This window comes from Hylobates moloch, unplaced genomic scaffold (genome assembly GCF_009828535.3).
Source record: "Hylobates moloch isolate HMO894 unplaced genomic scaffold, HMol_V3 SCAFFOLD_17, whole genome shotgun sequence".
Lineage (NCBI taxonomy): Eukaryota > Metazoa > Chordata > Mammalia > Primates > Hylobatidae > Hylobates > Hylobates moloch.
Window position 1 is genome coordinate 15,490,569 of NW_026652292.1, and position 26,709 is coordinate 15,517,277.

The 26,709-nt window shown below is 43.6% G+C and overlaps 1 protein-coding gene across 2 annotated transcripts in view; it reads right to left on the reverse strand.

Annotated features, from left to right (window-relative positions):
• Positions 1-26,709, reverse strand: part of RETREG1 (reticulophagy regulator 1) — a 144,063-nt gene that overhangs the window by 91,727 nt on the left and 25,627 nt on the right. For both annotated transcript variants that reach the window (XR_009210644.1, XM_032135295.2), the window contains exons 2-3: positions 7,625-7,731; positions 1,054-1,084 (exon numbers count right to left, since the gene is read on the reverse strand). Coding sequence is in view for 1 of the 2 variants with exons in the window: in XM_032135295.2 (XP_031991186.1) it covers positions 1,054-1,084; positions 7,625-7,731 (138 nt within the window). In the remaining variant the exon portion in view is untranslated. The remainder of the gene's footprint in view (positions 1-1,053; positions 1,085-7,624; positions 7,732-26,709) is intronic.

Below are 26,709 nucleotides of genomic sequence, written 5' to 3' on the forward strand. Positions count from 1 at the left end.
CGTTTCTCTTCTTATATCCAATGTCACCCTCTCTCCTGAGTCTCTTGGCAAGTCTGCATTCTGCCCATGAAAATTTGGGATTTGAAATGAAGGAACAAGCAAGCAGTTGTAAACAGATCATAAAATTAACCTTCCCAGCTGAAACCTTATTTGCATAAGCACAGCTTCCAAAGGTGCATTATATAAAATACAGGGTGATTTTTAATAAGATTTTTCATGGCATTATTTTGTCCTCCTTTTGCACAATTCATTTTGTGATGTCCACTTAGATACAAGTCAGGCTCCTCAGCCATCCTTTTTAAGTAATACAAATATATTTTAAGGGAGAAATTTAAAAAATCAATTCCTACAAAAATTCATTTTACTGCAATATTAATCCCCATCTCCCCTCATTTTCCCACCTCTCATACACCCAGTTGGTGGAGCGCACTATGGTCCCCTCAATCAACTGCACCAGCCCTTTCCTTGTCCATTTGGAAATAGCCCCTTTACCATAGAATGGAGGACTTTCCATAAAAAGAGAGCTGAGGTTTGCCTCTGGCTGGGCAAGGAGCCCAGTGGTGGTCAGCATCTCCTGCACCCTCACACCTCACAGCCTCTCACCCCATCTCTGTGTCTCCCCCACCCCACAGTCCTCTGAACTGACAGCATGGCTAACCCTCGGGAACATTCCAGCAGCCTTCTCCAACTGAGTGCATGCAGCCCTGTTCTCCCAATACAGCAGTTTTGTTCACATCCCAGAAATGAGTCTGAAAGGAAATCCCAAAAGAAAATGCCTCCCTCCCCTCCCTTCCAAATCCTCACACATTATGATTCTCACAAATTCATGTTGCCCAGTATCATAGCAAGATACACACCGCTTCCTAGAATGAGTCCCAACTTTATCCTTGGCCTCCATTTGATGGTATTTTTCTTCATTTTCCCACTCTGGTAAATTACTCTTGGATTTAGATTCCCGTCACTAAAATTCTATTTCAGAGCTACATCTTGGTGGCTCAGTCCCCTCCCTCACCCTCCCTCCATTAAGCACAACACGGAAAGAAAGTTCCCTACCTTTCACTGAGGCTTCTCCACAACTGTGCACCTGCAACAGGGAGAAGCAAAATGTGAAACTTAACAGAGGTATTTTTCTCCTGAAATATTTCTCAACTCAGAACTAGTCCAAGCTATTTAAAGTGGAATGCTCAGATCTTTAACACTCAGGACACTATCAAGTCATACAGTGTATACTGCAGGCACCATGGCTAATTCAGGCAATTCATCCACATATATTTATTGAGATCCTACTACATGTAAGACACTTGGGTGGGTACCATGGGAGGCAGGACACTCTATAACACATGGACCCTGCCTCAGGGACTTCATTATCCCCTGGGGCAGACAAAATATGCACCCAAGTAAATACGAACCAAGATAGGTGGTGTAGGAACTAACTACACAAGAGGAAGGCACACACCATGTGAGTTCAGGGAAGAGAGAAAATGCAGCTGCTCAAAAAGCGCCAATAATAGAACTGGCATTTAAGGTGAGTCTTGACATGGTGCTGACAAAAGGAGAACTGAGACAACTGTTATTTGAAAAAAGGAGATTTTTATCTATTCATTCTTTAGATGTTTTGACTTTTATCTAGGTGCAAATGAAATCAATATAAAACATAAAATACATACACACACACACACATATATATATATACATATGCACACCTAGATCTAATTTGCTTTAATTTTCCAATGAACGTCTTTATTTGACTACATCTTGATATTATACTCCCAGCTACCAGCTTTAATGCAGCTCAATGTAAGAAATGATCATGAGGAAGCTTCTGCATTTTCCATCTAACAAAAAGCCAAATGTGTTGTCCCTTATGTTTTTCAATATCCCCTATCAAGATCTATGGGATAAATCCTTCTTAACCTTTACTTCCAAAAATAAGTTTCTCAAAATTGCTTGCTTCATTTTTTTAAATAATTAGAATTGTGCAATTGATGTGGTTTCCCTTTTTGCCTTGGCTGCCAGTAAGCATGTGGATAAATCTGTTGATCAATCGATGGTTACCAGGTGATACTCTTGCTCCTCTTCTAGACCTTTTTTGAACAGTTTCGTGCTTATGTTCCAAATAAGCTTCTTCAAACTTGTTGGAGGAAGGTGGCATATAAAAACAAATGGAGAACTCAAAAGAATGCAGGGGACTGTGAGCAATAGTAAGCTTTCAATCAACTAAAGTTGGAAAGTTGGAAAGTTGGAAAGCATCAACTCAGCTTGTCATTTGACAATTCTCTAACAATCCTGGAGCCAAGAGTGGAGAAAGCAGATGATGGCATAGGATGGGCATTGGCTTGTTTGTTTTATTATTAAAAAGTAAAGAAATGAGTATAGCTGATGGATAAGGAAACAAGGACCTTTAGAATCGTAAGGACAGCATCTCTGTAATCATTGAGCATGGACCAGGTAGGAGCTAAGTGGAGGGAGGAAGTCAGTCTAAAGGCAGGGCTGAAGAACAGTACAAGTGGCAAGAGACTTAGCAGGGAAAGAGTCCATCCAAGAGTCAAAGAGCTGGTTCAACAGGCACGAGAGGCCAGGGAGGAGTGGAGACAGGGTGCACTGAGAACTAGCTCGCAGACTCTGCAGGTCTTGGAGACACTGTGCATCCAAAGGCCAAGGTCAAAGATGAGGCTACCTGATAGGCAACCAAATCCAGGCCATCTGACAAGCTATCAGAGTACAAGTTGGAATGACAGAGAATGGGGAGTGCACGAAGGACTGCAGTTCATGGGCCACAATCCCTACTGAGACCACAGTTGATGGCAACCAGGGTGCTGAGGCCAGGCATCAATGGACAGTGTAGATTTCACAGGAAGGAAAGTATAAAGCAGCAGTGGTTGCAGATGCTCCACAGGTGACTGGGGGAGCCACAGGGCCACCCACTAAGCCCTCCTCCCACAGCACAGGGCAGTAGCTAGAGAAGATCTTCAAGAGAGCTGGGGGCCAGGCACGCTGGCTCACACCTGTGATCCTAGTGCTTTGGGAGGCCAAAGCAGGAGGATCACTTGAGGCCAGGAGTTTAAAACCAGCCTGGGTAACATAGCAAGACCCCATCTCTACCAAAAAATTTAAAAAGAAAATTAGCCTAGTGTGGTGGTGTGCACCTGTAGTCCTAGCTACTCAGGAGTCTGAGGTGGGAGGATCACTTGACCCAGGAGCTCAAGGCTGCAGTGAGCTATGATCACACGACTGCACTCCAGCCTGGGCAACAGAGTGAGACCCCAATTCTAAAAATCAATAAATATATAAACAAACAAACAGAAAAGAAACCTGGGGGCAGAAATGACTGGTTCTATCTCAGTGAAAGAGAATGAAGCTAGTCATGGAAAAGTTTCAGGATGCAGGAGGAGTTTTCCAGACCACAGAAGAGTTCCCCAGAGTTCAGACAAAGGCGTTAATGCAAGGAAGCACACACTCAAGGTACATAACAATCAGAAAGAGAGGGAGAGAGAGAAATCTATCCCAGTGAAAGGATGTTCACAGGCAATACAAAATAGACATGGGTTCCCAAGGTTTCACAAAGATTCATTCACAAGATTATATCACTGACTTTTTTTTTTTTTTTTTTTTGAGACAGAGTCTCACTCTGTCACCGAGGCTGGAGTGCAATGGCGTGATCTCAGCTCACTGAAACTTCTTCCTCCCGGGTTCAAGTGATTCTCCTGCCTCAGCCTCCTCAGTAGCTGGGATTACAGGTGCCCACCACCACACCCAGCTAATTTTTTGTATTTTTAGTAGAGACAGGGTTTCACCATGTTGGCCAGGCTGGTCTCAAACTCCGGACCTCAAGTGATCCACCTGCCTCGGCCTCCCAAAGTGCTGAGATTACAGGCATGAGCCACTGTGCCCAGCCTCGTCCATCTATTTCATATTAAGCACCTAAGATGGTATCAAAGATTGTAACTGGGAGTCATCAAAGTCATAGAAGCAGAAAGTAGAGTGGTAGCTGCCAGGGGCTGGAGGAACGGGGAACAGGGGAAAGGGGGACTTGGCTGTTCAATGGGAACAGAGTTGCAGTCATCAAAGATGAAAACACTCTAGGGATCTGCTGTACAACAACATGCACAGGTAACAATACTGTACACTTAAAAATTTTCTGAGAGAATAAAACAAATAATAACTGGGGGAAGGGTACAATTAAACTCAAACTCTCAACAATAAAATTTACATATTTTTAGTGAGAAAATGTGGGAAGCAGAGAAGTTGGAAGAGAGGGAAGGAGAGAAGACTGCTGACTTGGTCGTCCTTTCATTGCCATTGTCGTTGCTATAAGCCGGGGCATCTAACAAGAGCAGCTGGCAGTTCTGATTGAAGCCATGGAGTTACCGTAACTGCATCTGGATCTAACATGAAGCCAAACTGTGCCCTGCAGAGACTGATTCATTGCAGCAGCAGCACCCTGCGCTAGGAGGCCTGCGAGATGGGGCTGCTGCCAACTATTCACAGGGCTCCCCAATGGGCCTTTGTCCTAAGAGACTCTACTGAAGGAGGATGAAGCTGGCACCAGAGTTTCTTCAGCACAGACAACAGAGCTCTAGGAAGACAGAGTAATCATTCCCATTTCTTTCTTTCTTTTTTTTTAATTTTTCATGCAGTAGAAATGCTACACTCAGAGCAATGTCATCCGGTGAAGACTGAAAGCCTGTCCTTGGGCAAAGGCCTGATCTACAGGATTGCGGGGAGGCTCTGCCTCGACAGAGGTCTGGTTCCCCACGGGGAGTCCAACACTTGGGATGGGCCTCAGCACAGAAAGGGGCTCAACACGGACTGACCCAGGAACGCAAAAACCCCATGTGGCCCTGATGACATGTCAGCTGGGTGAAGTAGATGGCTACTGTGCTGAAGGCCCTTCTATTTGACACTTTTATTGACCTCTTATAAAGCCCTGTGGTATGAGGATGTTTTCTGCCATTTCACAGGACAGAGAGGTTCAGATGGTATAGGAGGCTGACTCATAGCTCACAAAGATATCAAGTCTCAATCCCTAGAATCTGTGATTGTTACTTCATGTGGAAAAAGGATCTCTGCTGAGGCGATTAGGTTAACAAATGTGAGATGAGAAAATCATATTGGATTATCTAGGAAGGCCCCAAATGCAATCACTAGTATACTTACAAGAGGAAGAAGGAGAAGTTTGACATAGACAGAAGAGAAGGTCAGGTGAGCATGAAAGCAGAGATTGCAGTGATGCAGCTGCAAGCCATGGAATGCCTGCAACCCCCAGGAGCTGCAAGAGGCAAGGAATGGATCCTTCCTTAGAGACTCCAGAGGGAGTGCAGCCCTGCCAACGCTTTGATTTGGGCCCAGTGACACTGACTTCGGACTACTGTCCTTCAGAACTTTATGAGAAGACGTTTCTGCTGTTTTGAAACACCAAGTTTGTGGTAATTTATTACAACAGCCACAGAAACAAATGCAGTCTATCATGGGGCTTCTCCACAGGTAGGAAATGGAATGAACTAGCTCAAAAATGAGGCCCTTTAGGCTGGCATTCTTTCTATTCTACCACCTTCATTTTTTTAAAGGACTGAATCCTTGAAATGTAAAGGTTTCCTGCAATTTGTGAATATGAAATTTCCACATCTGCATGAGTATCAAGCCCATGAGTCAACAGTGGAAACGATCTGTGTGTGAGGGGCCAGGAGTGAGAAAAAGACAGTTGTAAAGTCTTTCAGCTTTACCTTTGGCCTTCCACACATGTCTATTCCTTATAACTTGTGCCCAGACTAGGGCCAAATTTGAGGAAACACTGAAAACACTCAGATGCTCAGCTTGCTTCCTGGGTCCATGTTTAGCTTACTCTACACCAAGATAAAATGGTTGCAGATAAAATTTATGAGTGGCTTTATGTCCTGAGATTTCCCTGACAGAGTTCCTAGAGGGTGAAAATATTAGTCTATTTAGGAAAACAGGCTCTCCTCTATCAGATATGAGTCAAGGCAGATAAATAAGAATCATCAAGGACTGATCCACAGACCAACTCTGGCATGAAACCCTAATGCATGGAGATGCCCCACCTCAAGGCAGCCTCGATACATGTGTGGTAAACAAGTATCACAACAAGTGCCTGTTTGGGCTGAAATTGGGGAGTTAGGTGTCTGTTCCCTGAAACAGAAAAAAGGAAAGTGAAGATGGAGAGAGGGGGAAAAAAGGGAGAGAATGAAAAGTGCATTGAAGAATACCACTGAGATCCACAGATTCACAGAAAGCAATAAGGGCACAAAACCAAATTCGTTTGCCTTCCCGGAATCTTGGGAAGGAAATATCTTCAAACCTGGAAACATATGAATATAAAACAATCTAAAGATGGCTTACCTGATGATTGAGTTTAAAAACTGTAAAGACTTACAACTGGATTTCAAGCAGATCCCTAGAACACCATGATAGTAAATCCGGACCAGCTGGCATCGCTGGCTTCTAGCTGCCATCAGGGAGGGTGCCTCCCATAGGGCGGGCCTAGATATCCCTGCCAGGACTATAATCCAGGCAGCTCTGACGCACATCAGTCCACACGGACCTCCACCAAAAGCATCCCTCCCTTTGGGGTGCATTTAGTGAAATTAAATGTCTCTTTGTAACCTCCTCGTGGCTATTTCTGATAAAATATATCTTATGACATTTAAGGTTATGGGGCTTAATTATTCCCAGGAGGGCTTTTCCCAAGTTTACAAAAACTAGCTCAAACACTGGTACAAGAGGCCCCTCCAAGTATGTAAAAGACTTGAGTCAGATTTGTAATGCAGTTAAATTACTCAAAAAGCACCTCAGGCCAATTTCTTTTTTTAAACCAAGCTCTTGCTTTTAAACTTAAAGTTAAAATTTATTCATTTTTCATTATCAACTCTTTTTTTTTTTTTTTTTTTTTTTTTTTTTTGAGACGGAGTCTCCCCCTGTCGCCCAGGCTGGAGTGCAGTGGTGCGATCTCGGCTCACTCCAAGTTCCGCCTCCCAGGTTCACGCCATTCTCCTGTCTCAGCTTCCCGAGTAGCTGGGACTACAGGCGCCCGCCACCATGACCGGCTAATTTTTTGTATTTTTAGTAGAGATGGGGTTTCACCATGTTAGCCAGGATGGTCTCGATCTCCTGACCTCGTGATCCACCCGCCTCGGCCTCCCAAAGTGCTGGGATTACAGGCGTGAGCCACTGCGCCCAGCCTATCAACTCATTTTTTAAAATTATTTAACCATCGCTTGTTTTTAAATCCTGAATTAGTTGTTTTTCTTCATTGAAGCAGAGAAAATTTTTACATAAACTAGTCCATTTTCCAGTGGCCCAGTTTCATCATGTGAGATGTAATAAATATTTAACTGTTATCCTCACTGCAGCCTACTTAAATACCAACGTGGTATTTAAAATAGCTCTTAAGGCCAAGAGAAAAACCAGCACACACAAACCTTTTACCTAGAAGCAGTAGCTATAAAGACAGCATCACCTCAATAAATTATCATATTGAAAACAGCTAAGTCAATGCCTATATTTGCTTCTGTTCAAAGGACTAATTGGCTAATATGCCTACACAAAGATCAGAAATGCAGGGTCTAGAACATTAAATACCACATAAATAAAATCTGAGTTTTCTTACCTCTTGTTCTAGACAAAACCATTTCCTTTATTATTTGCATAATAACACGCCCAAGTATCATGACGGAAATCAGGTGATATACCCTCCATGGAGTCAGTGCAAGGAACCTGCAACAGCGAAACACAATCAGTATTTCAATTTGAGGATTTTTCACCTTTTTAAAATTGGGTTTACTTCCTGCCACAGAAACAAAAAATGCATTCAATAATGATTTCACTTTTTTTTCTTTTTTTGAGACAGAGTCTGGCTCCGTTGCCCAGGCTGGAGTGCAGTGGTGCTACCTTGGCTCACTGCAACCTCCGCCTCCCTGGTTCAAGTGATTCTCCTGCCTCAGCTTCGCAAGTAGCTGGGATTACAGGCATGGGCCACCACGCCAGGCTCATTTTTGTATTTTTAGTAGAGACAGGGTTTCACCATGTTGGCCACGCTCATCACGAACTCCTGGCCTCAAGCGATCCACCCACCTCGGCCTCCCAAAGTGCTGGGATTACAGGCATGAGCCACTGTGCCTGGCATGATTTCACTTTTCAAAATCACCCCAGTGTGACTGCATGAAAGTTATTTAATAGGCATCACAGTCTGCAAAACAAAAAGTGCCTGAGCCTGCGCACTTTTGTGCTAAGCTTTCTGATCTACCCTCTAGTTTTGGGCAGAGGATTTGCTATCTCGGGTATGGACCAAAATATTGCTCCCAGTGCTAGGCTTCTCCAATAGCCGATGGAGAATGGAAGTGACCTGAAACAGAGTTAGGATGGGCTGCAGAGCCAAGCTGCAGGGCTCTCTAACAGACACGGACAGGCTACACTACAGAGGCCCTTTACTCACCACCCTGTCTTGTGTTTTCATTTACGCCCTACTCACTTCTCTACCTACTCCCACCCTCATCTCTTAAAAACAGCAGTTATTGGCCTTGGCCGGGTGTGGTGGCTCACGCCTGTAATCCCAGCATTTTGGGAGGCCAAGGCAGGCGGATCACAAGGTCAAGAGATTGAGACCATCCTGGCCAAGATGGTGAAACCCTGTCTCTACTAAAAATACAAAAATTAGCCAGGCATAGTGGTGTGCGCCTGTAGTCCCAGCTACTTGGAGGCTAAGGCAGGAGAATCACTTGAACCGGGGAGGCGGAGGTTGCAGTGGGCCAAGATCGCACCACTGCACTCCAGCCTGGTGACAGAGCGAGACTGTCTCAAAAAAAAAAAAAAAAAAAAAAAAAGCAGTTATTGGGATCCAGTTTGCTAACTCTTTCTCTTTAAGATCATGCTCCCCTTTTGCTACCTGTCTACCTCCTCTCTGGAGGGAAACAAACTAAAAATTATTGACCATGAGCAGCACACAAACCCTGCAGTGCTTTTTTTGAGTGTGTTTATAAAGAAGAGAATGGCAAAGAAGTCATGAAGAGCGTTGAGCCTTCACATGAGATTAGAGGTCTGTTTACACAAGTTAATTGGCCAAGCTGCCAATGAATATTAACTTTGATAGAATCAGAACTCATAGAAAAATTAATTTAATAAATGTTTAAGACTGTTTGCAAGGCTATAAAGAGAAGTAAAGAACACACGAATACTGCCTTTTGCAAACTTGCTTTCTCATCAGACAAACATAGGCCAAGCTGACAAAGTCCACGGCAGGCAAGGCTTAGGTGCTGCCACAGAAACGTGCAGCGAACAAGGAGAGGCGCAGGGAGAGGGAGGATGGATTAGCTCCAAAGCAGGGAAGGGTTTTTTTTAATTGGTTTTTTGGTTTTTTTTTGTTTTTTGTTTTTTTTTTGAGACGGAGTTTCACTCTTGCCGCCCAGGCTGGAGTGCAGTGGCACGATCTCGGCTCACTGCAACCTTCTCCTCTCAGGTTCAAGCAATTCTCCTGCCTCAGCCACCCAAGTAGCTGGAAATATAGGTGTCCGCCACCACGCTTGGCTAATTTATCTGTATTTTTAGTACAGACGGGGTTTCACCATGTTGGCCAGGCTGGTCTCAAACTCCTGACTTCAGGTGATCTGCCGGCCTTGGCCTCCCAAAGTGCTGGGATTACAGGCACAAGCCACAGCGCCCGGCTGGGAAGTTTTTATAGAAGCGGCACTTGAACTCGGTCTGGGGAGATGGATGCAATTCAAATGAAAATAGAGGCTCCTCCAATTAGAGAACGCAACATGAACAGAAGATCAGACTCAGGAAAGGGTGAGGTACCTGTGGCACATCGAGCAATCTGGGGTGGCCTCAGCAGGAAGAGAAAGCAAAAGGAGAGGGTTCAGAGACTGGCAGGGAGACAAGATTGGGGAGATAGGATCAGGGAAGACTGTGTCAGGCAGAATGCAGTAGTAAATCTTATGCTACAAGCAATAGAGAGAAAGTCAAAGGTATAGAGCAGGGAAGTGAAATGATGGGTGATTTAGGGAAATGTCTGAGGGCAACAGGAAGGATGTGATGGGGTAGGGAGGAAGCATGGAGTCCAGACCACCTACTAGAAGGTCATGCAGTATGTTTGGTGAAAAGCAGATCAACATGAGATGCTGGGTGACGTGGTGGGTAAAGCCCTCCACCAGAAGGTGGCCAACCCAAGCTCTCACTGGTTCAAATGCTGTTTGTATGGCCTGGGCCAGCAAAATGAGCAGGTGGACTAGGCCAGTGTTTCTTAAATAACAGTCTGCAACTGCTGCCAGGTTGGCTGCCTGGAAAACTTGTTAAAATGTAGATTCCCAGGCCCCAGGCTCTTCCTCCCAGGCCCCCTGAAACAGGTGGTCTGATTACAAGTATTTGCATCTAATAAATATTTATTGATTGCCTAATTGCACCAAGCACTGTGCTACCAAAAGGGAATGGTGAATTAGGAGCATAGAAAGATGGAACAGACATAAAAGACATAAGTTACAGAATAAAATGCCGCAGTCCTTGTCTTTAGCAACAATCATTTGTTCCTCCACTAAATTTGTCCCTCCCCTAAGGAGCCACCACTTGCTCTATTTTTGTAGCTCCTGTTTGTTTTAAGCAAGGTTGCATTCCGGTGTTTGCTTGGTTTGGGGCCAGCCTCCTCACTCTCAATTCAGGATTCATTCTTGCTCTTGTTCATGTTCTGGGCGCTCCCAGTTTTCCCAACCTCACGTTGAAGTGGCAGATTTCATAGTGACCCACAATAAGAAACTCATTTATATTTACGTACATATAAATGAAAAACAAATTTTGAAAAATATTTTCCTTACAACTCATAATGCAGTTCAACTTTTTCCATTCAATTCTATTATGCGTTTAAATGCTGACTGTGAATCACTCGCCTGACTGAGGGCCCACTAATGAGCTGTAATGCACAGCTCGGCTCACATGGCATGAGACAGAACCTGCAAATGTTCGAACAGCATGCTTCCTTAGAATGGCTTTCTTTGCAGGGTCAGGCAAAGCCCTAGCACAGACAGAAAGCTCCCTCAAGTTTAAAAGTCTTTGGAGCTGGCCAGGAAGCCATTTAAGCATCTTTTCAAAACCAATGAAATGCAAAACCAACCGAAGCAGCGAAGGCCGTTAGTTATTCTCTTAGTGGAAGTTACAAACTTCCAAGAACAATAAAAAAGAAAATTAGGTAATGCCAGGACTGCAACCCACAGGCCTGGCTGCCAGACTTCATTTGGAAGGCATTGCCATAGCAACTCTAAAGAGCACTCGGGATGTCTGTCTATTCTGTGTCCTGGGCAAGGGCCCAGTTGGCATATTGGCCAAGGTCTTGTTGGTCATCGAGAATCCTCGGTCCGCTGAGAAGACAAGCCCAGCAATTGCTTAGCAAGGTAATGCCAAACTGTATGGGACTACATATTTGATTCTTTGGTGGGTTAGTGTCATATAAACATGTTTGAGAAATGAAACCCTAAGAGAATAATCTGTATTTAGAAAAATCTGAGCACTTTTGGTACTTTATTTATAAGTTTAAGATGATTTGTCTCAGTGCTCCACTTCAAAATATGTAGCTGAGTAATTTAGACTTGTGATTGGAAATTAAAAATCTTACAAACACGAGATTATTCTTTAGTTTATTCATTTTTCAAGTAGTACCTAATATTTGGGAGGGTTTGGGTTGTTAGATGAAGTAATTTTTTAAAAGTTTTTGTTTTGGTAAACTTCAAACATATACAAAAAGAGAGGCCAGAGTGTAATAAACTGGCTTTCAACAATTCTCCATTCATGGGTAATCTTGTTTCTTCCATATTCCCACCCACTAAGCTCATCCTTCCCCTGAAATTATTTGAAGCAAATCCCAAACATCATGTAATTTAATCTGCAAATACTGCCATTTATCTTCAAAAATAAGATTTTTTTTTTTTTTTTTTTTTTTTTGAGATGGAGTCTTGCTCTGTTGCCAGGCTGGAGTGCAGTGGCGCAATCTTGGCTCACTGCAACCTCCACCTCCTAGGTTCAAGCAGTTCTCCTGCCTCAGCCTCCTGAGTAGCTAAGACTACACGTGCATGCCACCATGCCCAGCTAATTTTTGTATCTTTATTTTTTATTTTTTATTTTTTTTTTTTTTTGAGACGGAGTTTCGCTCTTGTTGCCCAGGCTGGAGTGCAATGGCGCGATCTCAGCTCACCACAACCTCCGCCTCCTGGGTTCAAGCAATTCCCCTGCCTCAGCCTCCTGAGTAGCTGGGATTACAGGCATGTACCAACATGCCCGGCTAATTTTGTATTTTTAGTAGAGACGGGGTTTCTCCATGTTGAGGCTGGTCTCGAACTCCTGACCTCAGGTGATCCACCCGCCTCGGCCTCCTGAAGTGCTGGGATTATAGGCATGAGCCACTGTGCCCGGCCAATGTTTGTATCTTTAGTAGAGATGGGGTTTCACCATGTTGGCCAGGATGGTCTTTATCTCTTGACCTTGTGATCCACCTGCCTCCACCTCCCAAAGTGCTGGGACTATAGGCGGGAGCCACCGCGCCTGGCCAAAAACAAGATAGTTTTAACCAAATAACAATACCACCATCACATCTAAAAAATTACTTTAATTCTTAATGTCATCGGATATCCCATCAAGGTTCATATTTCCCCACTCATTCTTGTGTGTACCACACACACACACAGACTGAAACAGGATCCGAAAAAGTCATCTGCTGAAATTGGCAGATGTGGATTTTAAGTGTCCTGGACCCTTATATAGGTCCCTTGCTGTCAGGCTCATTTGTCCATTAAAGTTTTCCAGATTCTGGGAATCATTTGTTGTATCTTTGTGATTTGGTTTAACATTTCCCTTGATCTTTTGTGTAGCCTATAAGTTGGCAGGTGGATCTAGAGGCTTGATAAGACTTAGGTTCTTTTTTTTTTTTTTTTTTTTTTTCCCCTGTAAAACCCAAAGATAGGTGGTAGTGCCTGTTTCCATCAGGAGACACGCAGACTGTCTGGATGTCTTGGTGGCTACACTTGCACTATTGGCAGCCACAGACAATCCCTGTCTAGTGACTGATTCCTCAGAGGCTACAAGGGGTGACGGCCCTTCACTCCTGCTTTGGGTATTAGCTGGATCACAGCTATAAAGAGAAACTTCCCCTCATCAATGTCCAATTACACTGAGAGGTAGAGCTCGTCGGAAAGGCAGCATCAGTTCTTGAGTTCTTCCCTTTATTTTACCGGTTTTTTCAAGATAGTGAAGCAGTTCCCTAGTGTCCTCTAAAGGTAACTGATATGATTTGGCTGTGTCCCCACCCAGATCTCATCTTGAATTGTAGCTCTCCTAATTCTCATGTGTTGTGGGAGGGACCCAGTGGGAGACAATTGAATCATAGGGGTGGTTTCTCCCATACTGTTCTCGTGGGAGTAAGTCTCACGAGATCTGATGGTTTTGTCAGGGGAAACCCCTTTTGCTTAGCTCTCATTCTCTCTTGCCTGCCACGATATAAGATGTGCCTTTCACCTTTCACCTTCCACCATGATTGTGCGGCCTCCTCAGCCACGTGGACTGTGAGTCCATGAAGCCTCTTTTTCTTTATAAATTACCCAGTCTCGAGTATGTCTTTATCTAAAAACAGACTCATACGTTTTCTTATTCCTTTTTTTCCTGTTATTATGAACTCAAGAGTTTGAACATATTTGACGTGTTTCAGTCACTGCAGGGTTATCCTTACTGATGCTCCAGCTACCCCATCTTATTCAGGTCGCCTCTCAGGTCTTTGGTGCAACCTTAGTTATTCTGATAATAAAGTACTTCAAAGGGATACAGAAAATATAACATTTACAAATGCAGTTTAAAATGTTCAAAGGAATATAACTCAACTTTCTAATAAAACTAATCATTTAATAAAGCAATCATTTATTTAATGAAACAGTCAGACTCTTGAACATGGTTACAATTTGCTAGATTTATAAACAAAATAATGTTTTGTTAGCTAAAATGGAAAGCTCAAAGAAAAATGAGAGTTTTAAATTTGTAATTTTATAAAACCAAAATTTTTCTTTAAAAAGTAATTGAACAAAATTGTTTCTAACCGATCTTTACACAGAAACTGTCCTGTAAGGACATCAAAAAACAATCCCCATCTGCTGGGCGTAGGCGATCCTGACACTGGCACACTGTGGCATCACTCAGAGAAGGACTGTCACAGAATCACAGAGCTGGAAGAAGCTCAGAGGTCATCTGATTTACTTTCATCTGATCCACAAATCCCCTCAGCTGCAATCAACCACCTCTACTTAAATAGATCTCATGCCAGGAAGCTCAACATTTCTTGCAGCATTCAATTTGCAGCAGCATCCTATTATTACTGGGGGAGGCAGGGAATTCTGTTTTCATTCCATTCACCAGCATCTGTCACACACTAGGCTAGCTGCTGGGAAAACACTGGTGACTAAATCCTAGCCTTCCCCTGCAAAGCCAGGAAAGCAGACAGGTAAACAACTGTGTTTAACCAAAGTGCTATTCAGGATGCTGTGGGGGCAGAAAACAGAGCCAGTAACTACATAAAGCAGCCAGAGAAAGCTCTAGAGACGGTGGCATCTAAACTTTGACTTCGAAAGACATCTGATTTGGCCAGGTAGAAAAGAGACCAATGCATTCCAGGCTGGGGAACAAGGTACCCAAAGGGAACCGCAAGAGAGCCACAAGACTAGAGCCTGAATTAGAAAGGTTACCCTTAACCTTTCTCTCCTCCACTCTGAGGCACAAGTTATGAATCCCAGAACCAAACGCAGGATAAATAGCACAGCTGATGTTCAGTGAGCACAGGCTGTTCTAAGAGCTTTATATGGAGTCACTCATTTAATCCTGTATCCCTTCAGGAAGGGATCGTCATTAAACCTATTTTACAGATGAGCAAAGAGGCTCAGAAACTTGCTCAAGGCCCCAAGACAAAGGAGACGCAGGACCAGGACATGAATCCAGGCAGCCTGGCTCTAAGCCAGCTCTTGCCATTCTGCTAAATGGCTGCTGGACACAAGTGTCTGCCTCTTAATCTGCCTGCTCCCACATGAAAAGAGCTGGAAGGACTGGCACCAATTTACAGCCTTTTCTTTTTTTATATATTTTAGAGCAGTTTTTAGAGCATTCTATGGGTTTTGACAAATGCATAATGACATATATTCACCATTATAGTATCATACAGAATAGTTTTCTTGCCGTAAAAGTCCCCTGCCTCCATCTATTCATCCTTCTCTCTCCCAAGCTCTTGGCAACCACTGATCTTTTGACTGTCTCCATAGTTTTGCCTTTCCCAGAATGTTCTATAGTTATGATCACACAGTATGTAGCTTTTTCCTACTGGTTTCTTTCATTTAGCAAAATGCATTGACGCTTCCTCTGAGTGTTTTTGTGGCATGATAGTACATTTATTTTGATCACTGAATAATATTCCATTATAAGATATACTAAAATTTATCCATTCACCTTTTGAAGGACACCTTGGTTGCTTCCAATTTTTGACAATTATGAATAAAGCTGCTATAAACATCCATGTGCACGATTTTGTATGGACATAAGTTTTCAACTCATTTTGGCATGGCTTTTTAAAAAATTTTAACAGTTCCATCAGCATGCTGGCTGAAGTTGAATTCACAGGCAGTTAAAATCCCCAAGGGTTCTATTTTTCAGATACCATTTTTGAATCTAAATATGTCCTATGCAGTTTGTTCTTGTTTGACACGTCCTACATTCAAACCTATGGACTTTAGTGGTGACATCAATCACATCTGTTCTCTTGTCCAGCTTCAGGACACCATGCATGTTCTATCTGGACGTCATCAGTCCTCATCCACACTACTGATCAAAGCTATTGATCGGTACTGGAGTCCTGTCACTCCCTATTAGCAGAGTGACCTAGATTACTAGTCAGCAGACAATCCAGTCTGCCACTATGTGCTTGCCCATATCATTCCATCTTATCCACAAAGACAGAATTAGCTTTTCTGAAACACCTTGCTGAAGCCTCCAGCATTCTGAAGGGCTAAGTGTCTCTAAGTGCAGATTTGCTTGACTGCTGCTGAAAATTACTTTGAAGTATGTAATAGTTCTCTGTAGAAGAACTAAATACCATCAGACTCTGCCGAAAATATCACGGGATGCAGCCTGAGCCAAAGCTCCAGGGTCACCTTGCTGATCTGCCCATTCACAGAATCCACAGAAACGTGTGGTAACCATGGAGGAATTCCGAAGTGAAAATAGCCACACACAGGCTGTCAGAGGGCTCTTGAAAGCTGCAGAATAATTATCATGAGGGGGAGTGTGGTCAAAGTACAGGCTGGCCAGAAGACCATGAGGGCAGGGCGATCGAGTACAGACTTGGAACAGGGAGATCTGTGGATGTGCGACATCCTCACTAGAGGGGTGCCTTAATTTTCAAAGCCCAGGATAAGTGAAAATGCAGAGACCTCACCTGACTAAGGAAGTCAATAACCCCCTTCCCAGACAAATGGGGGATCCCCAAGATATTGCAACTCCCACTCCAGGGCATGTTCAGGACCTGGATCCAGGATAGGTGAGAGGCCCCTGCCTAGTCACCCGCTGAATGCACCACATTGCTGCCAGCCTAGGTGATGACAGTCACCACCTGCCTGGCAGCTGCAGAGCACACAGTCCCTCATTTTCAGGCCTTCTCAAGGGGTAGACAGCCACAGTGGAACGCAAGCCTCCCCTGTTGATGCAACTGACCGCTGCCCTGGGCAATCACACAGGGTGAGATTGGAAGGGAGAGGCTGGGCAGGGCCAGGGCAAGAAGTGGGTGGCCAAGAACCCATCCTGGGGAATGGGGAGATGGAGACGGAGGCCACTGGGAGGTAGGACTGTATGTGAGCTGAGGCTCCAATCTCCTCTGCATGCTCCACTGCCCCCTCACACTTCACTTACAAAACACAAATTCAAAGAACACAGTGATAAGAATCACAAGATGACAACCACAGAGCATTCATCCCCAAGTGATGGCCTTCCCCAGGCCCTGTGTGGCTGTCTAGGTCACTCTCCCATTTAGCCAGCCCCATCCTCACTGGATCCTCCAGGTAAGATCCCCATCACAGTGACCAATAAACGCTTTTTTATCCTTAAAATACTTTTTAAGTTCAGAAACACACACACACACACACACACACACACACACACACACAAAACACAAGACCACTGGCCCTTGTCTTTATCCAAATTAGCCCAGGGACTTGTGACCACATCAATGGATCCTACAACCCAAGTGAGTAGAAGCAATATTTCCACCAAGCCCTAAGTCTCCAGCCATCACAAACATCTCTCTGTAGATTGATGGCCTTTTTATAACCAATTAAAAGAAAAAAAACTACATTTTTAAATTAAAATATCATTTATTTAGTGAGAGTTACATGTTCTTTTAGCCGAATAGAATACAACCTTTTAAAATATTTTATTTAAAGTTCCAGGGTACATGTGCAGGATGCACAGGTTTGTTACATAGGTAAACTTGTGCCATGGTGGTTTGCTGCACTTATCAACCCATCACCTAGGTATTAAGTCCAGCATGCATTAGCTATTTTTTGAATAGGATACAACTTTTATCTGAAAAGCATATTTCAGACTTTGGAAACTAAAGCGAACATTATATATGACCATTATAATATATACATACATATCATGATAGGTAAACATTATATATGACAATTCTATGCTATACATAAATATATAAAAGTCTATGTGTATAATGAATACCCTATTTGTCATAGAAAGACATACTGTGTGGTTTAGCTGCGACTGGAAAGGTACAGTTCTCTAAATCACCACATGCACGTTCTTTTAGCAAGTTAGGGCCTATTTCTATATAGTAATGTGATGATTGCCCTAAAAAAGAAACCACATCACCCAGGTGACTCATGTTTAGCTTGTGATGACCACAGCCTATATTCGATAAATGTGTCTATCAGCTTTTTTTCTTACTATTTTTTATTTCTATTTTTTTTTCTATTCCATTCCCAGATTCAGTAACATTATTTTGAATTTTAATCTGGTTTTCAAGTAACCAACTGCCTTATCCCACTTGGTATTGATGGGATAGTTTATGGGAGTGGTCTCTATTCAGATATCTGGGTCAGGGAAGAATTAAGATCCCTTCCTTATGCTCAGAGACAAAGGAGAGTGTCAGGGCAGCAGGTAAAGATGCAGAGAAAGCTTTGAAACTGTCAGGGGAAACCCTCTGCTCATGGTTAAAAAATAAAATAAGAAAAAAAAAAACAGTCTTGGTAATCCCCGGCTTATTTCCATATCAGAACGCACCATGATTTTAAGAGGTACATTTTCCTATCAAATTTCAGGCTTTGACGAATATCAAAATTAGTCTGCACTGGCCGCTCAGAAGCCCCCTGAGAGTGACGGCACTCATTCTACAAAGATGCCCAGCAGGGAAAATGACGGGCTGTCGAAATAATTTACTCTTGGGTAAGCCAGCATCTTCCTTCTCTCTACATGGATCACTCAGACCCCTGCCTTTCGGCCCTTCTTTGTGTCTCCTTGTGCCTTTATTGATTCTTGAGCATTCCATACCCACATGGAGCTCTGGGTGCGGCTGCTCTGGGCAGACATCTGTGCCTACTCAGGCTCAGCAATGCAGGAGGTCACAGCAAAGCAGCCAGGCCGGCCAGAGAGCAGAGACAGGTGCTGGGCTATGTGGACAATTTACACGATGAAAAATAAAGTGAAGGTACTCAAGTGACCTTCTGTTGACCTGCACTCAGTGGCTAACTACAAAAAATATTTTTTGGCTGAGCACAGAGGCTCACAGCTGTAATCCCAACACTTTGGGAGGCTGAAGCAGGCGGATCACTTGAGCCCAGGAGTTCAATCAAGACCAGCCTGGGCAACAATGGTAACATCCCATCTCTACCAAAAATACAAAAAAGAAAGTATCTGGGCGTGGTGGCATGCACCTGTAGTCCCAGATACTAAGGAGGCAGAGGTGGGAGAATCGCTTGAACCCTGGAGCTGGATGTTGCAGTGAGCGAAGATCACGCCAGTGCACTCCAGCCTGGACAACGGAGCGAGACTCTGTCTCAATATATATATATTATATACATATATAATTTTTTGACTAGTTGTGTATCCATTTGACAAGGAAAATTTTCCATTACTCCATGATGAGTTTTGCAAGGCCAAATTAAATGGCTTAATAGGATAAATTTCCTATAAAGCAAAGAAAAATAGTTCATACACACACAAATCTTGTTTGGTAATGGATAAAAAAGACAAGACTTAGTTCTTTCCATGTGTAAAAACCTAACCCTCATTTCTGGGTAAAGCACAACCCATTCTGTACTATGAAATGAATGCTATCAACAGCTAAAACATATTTTTTTTTGTCTTCAAAGAAAGACCATCTATGGATAAAAGCATTGGAACTCTTCATAGTTCTTATATGGAAATGAATCTGCATTATTTGCTTTGTAACTCTTAAAATGGAGATCCAAAAATAGAGTTTCACTTTCTTTTACTGAAATATACATAACTGCAGCCATAAAAAGGAATGAAATAATGGCATTCGCAGCAACCTGGGTGGAATTGGAGACCATTATTCTAAGTGAAGTAACTCAGGAATGGAAAACCAAACATTGTATGTTTTCACTCATAAGTGGGAGCTAAGCTATGAGGACACGAAGGCATAATAATGACACAATGGGCTTCGGAGACTTGGGAGAAAGGGTGGAGGGGGGTGAGGGATAGAAGATTACACATTGGGTAGTGCACACAGCTCCAGTGATGGGTGCATCAAAATCTCAGAAATCACCACTAAAGAATTTATTCATGTAATCAAATGCCACCTGTTCCCCAAAACTCTATTGAACTTTAAAAAATTAAAATTTTACACAGAAAATCAGAATCATTGAATATGAAAGCCAGAAAGGATCTTAAAGGTCAAGTAGCAATCCCTCCATTCAATTCAAATGTTCATTAAATATTGAATAAATGATTTTTAAAAATGAAATATATATAACTGTAGACCTAGCCCTAAACTGTGTTCTTAACATCTCCTGGCTTTATTTAATATTATGGTGGCTCTAATTGTAAAAGAAAAAAGGGTCTCATACGGCATAATGATTTACCAAACATTATTCAAAGTCCAGATCATCACATTTTGCTGGAATAATTATCTTCTCAAGAGTTAGACATACGTGCAGCCATCTATCGTAATATCACAAAATTCAGAGTTTCAACTAAAGTTGGCTTTAATTTCTCCTGGCCTTTGATGCAGATTCTGCAAAATTAGTAACTGAAGATGCCGTGTGAAATTAAATTATGCACTATTAAGGAAAAAAAGCTGCCAAAAAAATAAAGACCCTCTCAACTGTAATATGTATCCCATTTTCAGAGCTGTTTAAAACGTGTGTGTGTTGGCTGGGGGGTACATTTCTTAAACATGAACAAATATATAGTTTTAAATAATTTGGAAAGGACGATCATCAGAAAATGGAGATAAAGCAGCAACAATTTAATTGCAAATCCAGGATTAAATGGAACTCAGAAGCCCTTTTTTTTTTTTTCCTAGAGAAGTACTTCTTCAGTTGTGATGGCCAAGAAAATGAATTATAAGCATCGGAGGGGAGGAAAAGAGGGTGGTAGGTAACAGACTTCTTTCTCTAGAGAGATGAGGAATTCTGGAAGACATCAATCAGCAGGGAAATGCTGGGTAGTAACAATCAGAGTCTGCTGCAGTGGAGGAGGGGAACAACCTTACTCTAGGAGAAGCACATCATGATAATCCAGTGAATTCAGGGAATGTGCCCAGGTCAGCAAGGCGTGGTGGACAAACAGACGAGACAGTGGGGAGGAGCAGCAGGGAGTTTGCATTCTGTTTGCGTTCTTGTGCCTAAAGAGTAGGAGAAACCAAGGGCATGGCTAGGATGGAACCAAGGCCATCTGAGGTCAAGGCAAAGAGAAATTGAGCATGCTCTACTGTGCACCCTTGCGCTGGAATTATGAGAAAAGCCATGGGTAAATCAAGTCAGGGGCACCCTAGGGCAGTGCAATGTGCTCCTTAGCTCCACCTAGTGTATAAATTGAATACCTGCCCACTCCTATTCCACCTTCTACCTGACCTGGTCACAGCAGGGAAGGGGACTTCGAGGCAGGGTGGGTGAGTCAAGTTCTGTAGCGCACTCCAGCTGAGCTAGGCACTAGGCCATTCTTGCATTGCCCTAAAGAAATACCTGAGACTGGTTAATTTATAAAGAAAAGAGATTTAACTGGCTCTTCGTTCTGCAGGCTGTACAGGAAGCATGGGGTCAGCATCTGCTCGGCTTCTCATGAGGCCTCAGAAAGCTTATGATCATGGTGAAAGGTGAAGGGGAAGCAGGCATCTCATATGATGGGAGCAGCAGCAAGAGGGAGTGTGGGGAGGGGTGCCACACATTTAAACTACCAGATCTTGAGAGAACTTACTGTCTTGAGAACAGCACCAAGCCATGAGAGATCCACCTCCATCACCCAAACACCTCCCACCAGACCCCACCTCCAACACTGGGGATCACATTGCAACCTGAGATCTGGGCAGCAATAAATATCCAAACTATATCAGCTAGCCGTAAGTTAAATACTAATTACCAGATTCATTCATAGAAAGGAGCTACAAGAAAAATGAGTAACAGATCAAAGTCATACACTGCAACGTCGTGCAGGATGGTAAGAGGGAAGAAAGGAAGAAATGGTGTGGCAGGAGGTACAGAGAAGAAAGAAGAAATAAACTCATGAAGGTCAGGAAGCCATGGTAATGGGCAGCTGGGTTTTTATGCAAATGGCAATCTTTGTGTCTTTTATCTTTTATGCAAATGGCATCTTTGTGTCTGCCCGGTGGGAACTTACAACATGAATGTGGGACCCTAATCACAGCTGGGTAGAGGGTCTAGCATGGCCAGTGAGAAACACCTCCACATTCTCTGCCTCGGTATTTTCATCTTTAAATTAAGGCACTGGCTAGATAAGCCCTTCCTAAAACTGCCTCATCATCATCAGAATTACTTGGTGCATTTTTTTTTACTGTGACTGGTCACAAGCATTTTTAGAAACTGCAGATTCTGGGTCCCGCTCTGGACTGAGTAGGTCAGAGCTCCAAGGAGGGGTACAGGAACCTACATGCTAACAGTCAGATTTACAAACCGGAACATACATGCTAACAGTCAGATTTACAAACCACTGGACTGCGAAGGTGTCGCAGGGCCTTTCCCATTCAAATGTTATCTGATTCTGTAAACTCTAGTTCTAGAGAATGCGGTGTAACAGATCCAAATATCAAACTGAGCTTTGGGGCCTCTTCCTTCACACATAAACACATGCACATACTGGTGTCTTAGTCTATTCCAGCTGCTATAACAAAATACCACAGGCAGGGTGGCTTATAAACAACAGAAATCTATTTCTCATAGTTCTGGTGGCTGGGAAGTCCAACACTAAGGCCCTAGCAGATTCAGTGTCTGGTGAGGACCTGCTTTCTGGTTCAGAGATGGCAACTTCTCATTGTGTTCTCACGTGGTAGAAGGGGCAAAAGATCTCTCTGGGGTCTCTTTCAAAGGGCACTAATCCCATTCATGAGGGCTCCACCCTCCAGACCTAATCAGCTCCCAAAGGCTTCCTCTTATCACATTGGTGATGGGGTTTCAACATAAGAATGCGGGTTCAAAAGGAGACACTCAGTCCTTTGCAACTGGGAATAAGGCATAGTGATAGGTGCTGAAAAGGCTTCTGAGAAGAGGAGCTCTTGGGTGAGTGACGGGGAGAGAAGCAAGACACACAGTAATGAATTCAGGGAACCTTCCTAGGCATGCCCACTACAGAAAAAGAGTTGATGTGTAATCAAAGCCCACCTTAGCTGGGTATTTTCACATCTCCATCGCAGGTAATGTTCCTAAACATGATGAATTTAGATACGTGGAAATTATATATCCATAAATAGATTAGGTTGGAGCAATTTGTCTAAAATCACGGAGTCTATAATGGAAAGAGTCAGAATATAAACTTAGGTCTTCTTGACTCAGAGTCCACTGCTCCATTTAAACATCATTTGTAGAGTTCCCTGGCATCCTGCTTTAATCAACCAATCTCAATGTACCAGACTGTTCCAGAGAGCAGAGTTGAAAAGCAACTGTCATGTGGACGTCTATCTTTTAAATACGCATTCAGTTGCAGTCACCTACTCATCAGTTTATGTCTACAGTCTGTTCAAGAACCCATTCCAATATACCTGACCCTGTCCAGGGTCCCAAAAAGAAATTCAAATATTCTACAGTTCTGAGACTGATGGCATTGCCACAGGTGTAGAAGATGATTTTGCTTCTGCAACTCCAACCAAGAATGCAAAGAACTAGATTCTGGCCACATACATCCATGTGGCACCCACTCTTATCTTGGGTGTGCTCAATTGTTCTGCCTGGTTCTCCTGCAGCAAGCCTGATCCTTCTCATTCCCCTCTTTGCCGGAAGCCCTGCCAGGGGTCTGCTTACCCAGCTCCAGCCAATCCCTTTCCAGGTGAATGAATCTTGATCACACCCTAATAACCCACCGTTCAAGATCACAGACACATACAGTGGACTGTTCCTTGCCAAGTTCCTGGGCTCCACAGTAAGATTTCATGTGTCCAGACCCCCCTCCCCGCTGCTCCCAGTCTGAGACCAGAGCGATCACTTCCAGAGCTGAGACCAGAGCGATCACTTCCAGTGAGCGATCACTTTTTACATCTCTTGGGCCAACTGTATTAGTTTGCAAGAACAAAACACCACAGACAGGGTGGCTTAAACAACAGAAGTTTATTTTCTCACAATTTGAGTGAAGGCTGGAAGTCTAAGATCAGGCTGTCTGCAGGTTTGGTTTTTCCTGAGGCCTCTCTTCTTGGCTTGCAGATGGCTGCCTTCTCACTGCATTCTTATAGGGTCTTTCCTCTTTGCATACATATCCCTGGTGTCTGCCTCTCATAAGGACACCAGTCATATTGAATCAGGGCCCACCCATATGACCTCATGTAACCTTGACTACCTTTAAAGGTCTTATCCCCAAATATAATCACCTTTTGAGGTGTGTTGAGGGTCAGGACTTCAGCATTTGAATTTGGGGGACAGCACGATTCAGCCCATAACACCAAGTGTGTGGATCACTCACCTGCCAGCCCCAAGGTCACTCCTATGTCAAAGTTAACAAGCCGTGTGCTGTGCCCTGTCAGCCCCACCATGCTGAGGACATATGCACGTCCTCCCAAACTCCCTGCCAGAAAGGCAAACATTCACTCACGCTGCTACACTCAGTAAACAAAGTGAGATCAAGGCTGAAATATCTGAACGAGCTGTAAGAAACTATGCAGATTAGAGACAACAGGTTATTTAAGATCAGAGAGGCCACAGTATCCTGGTATATACCGTGTCCTGGCCTACTTAGGTAAGGACAATAAATTATATGCTCACCCTACTTATTAAGCTCTAAATGAACACAGGACACAGAGAAGCAACCGTCTAATTTGTTTCAAAATCCTCAAATACAAAATCTACTGAGCAGTGAATTAATAATTTTGTCATCCTCTGGGGGCCACTTATCTGAAGGTCAGGATCAAGTGTCCTTTATCAATAGAGCGAAGCTGCTCTGCCCAGCGAAGCTGACCCGGGTCACTCCGTGTATGCACACAGTACCGCTGGGCTGTGCCAGCAGCCTCCTTACACAGACATTCCTTTAGTATCTAGAGCCCCACATCCAGTAGCTGTGCCTAGAAAACACCACCCCCTTTGCTTATTCAATATCAAAATGTTCAAGAAACCATAGGAAATCCAGACCTGGATGCGGACTTGTCCCAGTTTATTTGGATACATTCAAGGGGCAAAACAGTGTTGACACTCTTGGGGATTATAATCCCACTGGGTGCAGCAACCCTGACCACACAGGGAGAAAGATGTTTTCAAAACTTGAGTGTTTTGTTTTTTTGTTGTTTTTTTTTTTCAAAAAGGAGTTTGTAGTGTATCCAATGCATGTCTTTTTTTGTTTGTTTATTTGTTTGTTTTCAGACAGAGTCTCTGTCACCCAGGCTGAAGCAGTGGTGCCATCTCGGCTCACTGCAACCTCCACCTCCTGGGTTCAAGTGATTCTCCTGCCTCAGCCTCCTGAGTAGGTGGCATGTGCCACCACACCCAGCTAACTTTTATATTGTTAGTAGAGACAGGGCTTCACCATGTTGGTCGCACTGGTCTCAAACTCCTGACCTCAAGTGATCCGCCTGCCTCGGCCTCCCAAAGTGTTGGGATTACAGGCGTGAGCCACTGCACCTGGGCCCAATGCATGTGTCTTTCTAGCTGCCAGCATGGAAGGGGAGAACCATGGCCGCCAATTCCAGTGCATGAGGAACTGCTGCAACTCCCTGCTACTCTGTGGCCAAGTCTGAGACAGTAAAAAGCAGTGACAAATATTTGGGCACCAATACTAAGTATCAGGAAAGTCCACTCTGGCCCTGAAGCCAATGGCCACACTCCAGTTGAACTTTGATGAGCAGGGCCACCTCAAGGTCAGAGACTGTATTGTGTCGTCCTAGGTAGGAACACCCTCCAATTCTTTCCTATGGGTCAAAGTAAAAGAAGAAACAAACAACTAAGAGTGGGAGAGGATGTCCATCTCATGTCCAAGTGCATGAGCATGAGAGAGAACTGGCAGCTCCCTCATGGACCCATTCCTTTAAGTTCCCTAGATCCTATTTCCAGAACATTCTAAACTGAGAGTGAACCTCAGATGAGAATGAATGTTTTTTTGACAGGTTTCAATTCTTCAGGTTCCCCCAACCCCAGCTTCTGATCCTGGGACCTCCAGGATCCCTCAGGAGTATTTGAGGGTCAGGGCAAGACAAGCCCCTCACACGCACAGGTCATGGTGCCCACACTGATGGAGACCACGCACCTTGACACACGACAGCAGTGCCTGCGGTAACAAAAAAGCCCAGAGACTACGCACCTGTACAGCCAGGTTTCCTGGGATTTACGGAGCCTGCACCTTGAAGGACAAGCTGCAGGCCAGGCTTCCTTCAAGGTTCTTTTATGTGAAGTAATATTTTAATGTCCTGTTTTACACTTTGATTTTTAAAAGAATCTTCAGCAAATAGCACAAACAAGTAGTAATATAAAACTTAATGAAATATCTTAGAAATGAAAAAATTATGATTCTGAAAAAGAACCCCTAGCCTAAGTGAACTCGGGGCGTGTGTGCCGCAGAATCCATGTGGGCCACGGACTCGAGGTGGGCTGTCTCCCAGGGCCTCGTTGTTATTTTGTGAAGTGATGGCATTACCCAATTTTTACAAATAAGAAAACTAAAGCTAAGAAAGAGTAAGTCATTGGACTGGGTTCGCCCAGCTAGAAGCTCACCTCTTCCCAGAAACCCCTACTCCCCGGTGGGTGCACACACACAAAAACACACACACACGCATGCAAACATATACACACACACGCAAACACACACGCACACACACAAACACACATGCACACACACACGCACACACAAAAAACACACACATGCAAACATACACACACATGCAAACACACATGCACACACACACATGCACACACACACACGTATTTGCCTGCCTCCATAGCACTTATTTCTATTACACCTCAGTCCAAAAACCAATTGAGAGAACTTAAATATCTATCATAGCACAGAATAAATACAAAA